General features: G+C 56.3%; 1 protein-coding gene across 1 annotated transcript in view; it reads left to right on the top strand.

Moving 5' to 3' along the window:
* SMARCA4 (SWI/SNF related BAF chromatin remodeling complex subunit ATPase 4) overlaps nt 1–3617 on the top strand; it is a gene marked incomplete in the record, with an annotated part of 97591 nt that overhangs the window by 29018 nt on the left and 64956 nt on the right. Inside the window, 1 exon segment of the mRNA XM_027765557.1 lies at nt 947–1110. Coding sequence (XP_027621358.1) covers nt 947–1110 — 164 coding nt within the window.

The raw sequence follows: 3617 nt of genomic DNA, 5'->3' as shown, positions 1-3617 counted from the left end.
GTGCAGGGGAAGTCATGTTCCCTGTTGTCGATTTTCAGACCACTGTTGACCACAGGTCATTGAGCCCGCGGAAAGGGATAAGGGACAGCTAACCATATGCGTATGGCTAGCTCAGCCTCTCAGTGGCCTCACAGAAGTTACTGGTCAAGACGAGGACGTGGGGGCCAGCAGGTGGTGTGGTGGTCGAGGCCCTGGATCCCCGGGCTGCTGTACAGTTCGTGTCCTGGGCCTGATGGCCCGAGAAGCACACTGATCCCAGGCATGTGTCTGCCCAGGGGAGACTGGGAGAGGGGATCCTGGTGTAGCCACCCCCTACCTGTGGTGTGATTTCTCACGTCCCCCTCTCTGGTGAGCACACGTGTTCTGTGGCAGAAAGTCTAAGCCCAAGCTACGGTGTCAGGGCCAGTGGGTGGTAGCTGAGGCCCAGGACTCCCACAGGGCTCACCGATTCGGGTCCTGGGCCTGCTGGCTCGACTTCTCCCTTCCCTTCTGTCTCTCTGTCTCTCTCTGTCTCTGGGGAGCATATGTGCCTTGTAACAAATTTTAAAATGAGGGTAATGATGAGTAGAATGAAATGGATACTTTTTTAAGGGAAAAAAAGGAGAATAGAAAAATTAAAAAGAGGGGCCGGCAGGTGGCCTGGTGGGTAAGGTGCTGGGCTCCTACATGACCGACCGTTGATCGAGTCCCGGACCTGGCAGCTTGCTTTCTTCCTTTCCTTTTCACTCTCTGTCTCGTTCTTGCCAAATTAAAAACTAATAACAAACAGCGTTACTTCAGTCATTGTTTTAAAAGGTAAGGAGAGGTGATGCCGAGCCCAGGCGCTGACCAGCTCAGGCTGCCACGGCGGACGCCTGCCTGGGGCTGCTCGAGTGTCCGAAGCACCCAGGAGGGCCTGGAGCCCGAGCGGGGACTGAGCTCTGGCGTGGCCGCTCTGTCCCCGCAGATCAAAGGCCTGGAGTGGCTGGTGTCGCTGTACAACAACAACCTGAATGGCATCCTGGCCGACGAGATGGGCCTGGGCAAGACCATCCAGACCATCGCGCTCATCACGTACCTCATGGAGCACAAGCGCATCAACGGCCCCTTCCTCATCATCGTGCCGCTCTCGTAAGTGCCCGGCCGCTCGGCACTGTACCCGGCCGGACCCCGCGGCTGGCTCTTTTACTTATTTTCCCTTTCACTTTTTATTTCTTCTGATGGCCAGAGAGGGAGAAAGCACCCGCAGTGGGGCCTGGTCATGCTGCAGAACCCCCCGTTTCTGCATCCTTAGGGGACTCTGGGCACGTATCTGTACACGGCTGGCACGTGGTGACCACACGGGGGCGTGGTGGTTAAGGGTGCTGGACTCCCACATGGCTGACCATGGCTCCAGTCCCCGACCTGGCGGCTTGCTTTCTCACTTTCCCTCTCTCTCATTCTCGCTCTGTCTCTCTGGTCAAATTATAAACAAACTGAATAAATAAAATTAAGTTAAATAAAAATAATTCTTTTAAAAAATTATTTTTAGGGACCGGCAGGTTACATGGTGGATGGGGAGCTGGATTCCCATGTGGCCGACCGTGGTTCAGATCCCAGACCTGGCGGCTTGCTGTCTCACTTTCCCTTTCCCTTTCTCTCTGTCTCTGTCTCTGGTCAAATGAAAACAATAATAATAATAAATCGAAGTAAATGATTCTTTAAAACGTATTTTTATTTAATTTTATTTCTTACTATTTTTTAATTGACCAGAGACGGGGGTGGAGGATGTAAGCAAGCCACCAGTCTGGGACTCCAACTGTGGTCCACTGTGTCCAGTGCCCCGACAACGGTGCCACCTGCTGGCCCCTCGCTTGTATTTATTCTCCCCCCACCCCCGACTGCATTTCAAACCGCAGTCGTTTGTGTCAGATCCAAGTCCTTTCTTAAAAAAATATTCTTTTTTAAAAGAATTGTCCAGTTGTACTTTGTTTTCTCTGTCTCTTTATTTTAATTTGACCAGAGAGGGATAGAGAGAGAGAGAGAGAGAGAGAGCAAGCAAGCAAGCTGCCAGGTCCAGGACTCAAACCAGTCGGCCATGTGGGAGTCCAGCGCCCTGAAGCACCACGCCCCCTGGCGGCCCCAAGACCCTACTCCTGTCAGAATGCCTTGTTGCTGCTGAAGTTGCCCTTGCGCCCTGGCTGAGGTCACAGCTGTCCAGCGTCTCTGCTGTGAAGCTTTCTCTCCCGGGTGCTCTCAGGGGACTCGCTCAGCACAGCCCCCATACGAGGCGTTCACCCCCCAGCAGGGGTTACCTCGATTTCTCTCCCTGGAAGACTTACGTCCTCTTGCCTGGTTCTCGTGTTTCTTCCATCGTGTCCGGCTGCGGTGCAGACCCACTAGCCCTCAGCCCGTCCGATCCCGGGCACGTGTGCGAATGCCCAGCCTGTGCGCGGCGGCCGGGGCTGGGCGTGGGCCGCGTCGTCCTGTGGGGTCCCGCCTTCCCAGCTGGGCAGCCCACGCTGGTTGACTAGCTCGCTCAGTCTCCCGTGTCGCTGAGGCCTCCCGGTGACGAGTGCACGCTCTGGGCCTGTGCCGTGCCGGTGCCGTGTGTGGTTCTCGTCCTCCCGGCGTCCGTCAGCCTCTCTGTCCCTTTGACACGTCCCCATCGTCGTGGTGGTTCCGAGCACCTCCTGCTTTCTAGTACCAGGAGACGCCCCCGGCCCTGGAGTCAGCCATTCCTGCAAGGAGCCCCGCTGGCTCTTAGTGGGCGGTGGAAGACACCCCAGCCCGAGTGTGGGCGTGGGTGTGCTCGGTGCTTCCAGGCCCCTGTGACTCCTGCCCTGAGCCTCCTTGTCTCATGGTTGCAAGATGGCTGCACGGCCTTTGCCATCACATCTGAGTTCCCAGGATGACGGGCAGGAGAAAGGGCAAGAGACCTGTATGGTGGCTGATTATTCTCTCTCCCGCCCTCCCCCAAGAGCATTCTCAGGTGTCACTTCAGCCACTTGAGCCTCCATCTCGTTGGCTAAGGCCGCATGTACCTGGTTGCTCTGGCCACTCTGGCCACCAAGGAGCTGGGGCGGTGCAGGTGTAAGCGGAGACATGGCCCCACCCTCCACGCAGCTCCTGGGAGGTTGCAGGCACTTTCTGCCCTTCAGGTGGTGAGTCCTGTCTTTCCAGACCACCCAGCTGCGCCTCTCAGAGATTCCCCTCTCCCGCCACAGCCCAGAGGGTCTCGGCCCCTTTCCCCAAGCCCACGCCCTACAAGCTTGGCCTCACCGATGTCTCCACACTCTACTGAGGAACCCAAAGGAGCAGCCCCAGCCCCGGCCGGCACCCTGCCCCTGCTGCTCCCACTCGGCGCCTGAGCCCCACTGTTGCCTGCTCACCCCCAGCCTCTTCCTGCCCAGTGGCTGCCATTGTTGTTCTGTGTGTTTGTCGCACGCCCCGGTGTGCACTGCAGGGCGGCCGGCATGTTCCACACCTGCCCCTTGGCACTGGGGCTGTGGTTTCCTTTTTTAAAAATTAAAAAAAAAATTTATTTATCATAATCATCATCATCATTTTAATTGAAAAGAGTGCAAGATTTTAATTGAAAAGGAGGGGGGATTGAAAAAAGCAAGCCGCCATGTCCGGGACTTGAACCGTGTTCAGCC

This window comes from Tupaia chinensis, unplaced genomic scaffold (genome assembly GCF_000334495.1).
Source record: "Tupaia chinensis unplaced genomic scaffold, TupChi_1.0 Scaffold138665_1, whole genome shotgun sequence".
Taxonomy (NCBI): Eukaryota; Metazoa; Chordata; class Mammalia; order Scandentia; family Tupaiidae; genus Tupaia; species Tupaia belangeri.
Note: the sequence above shows the minus strand (reverse complement) of the source record. Positions and strands in the feature narration are given on the sequence as shown.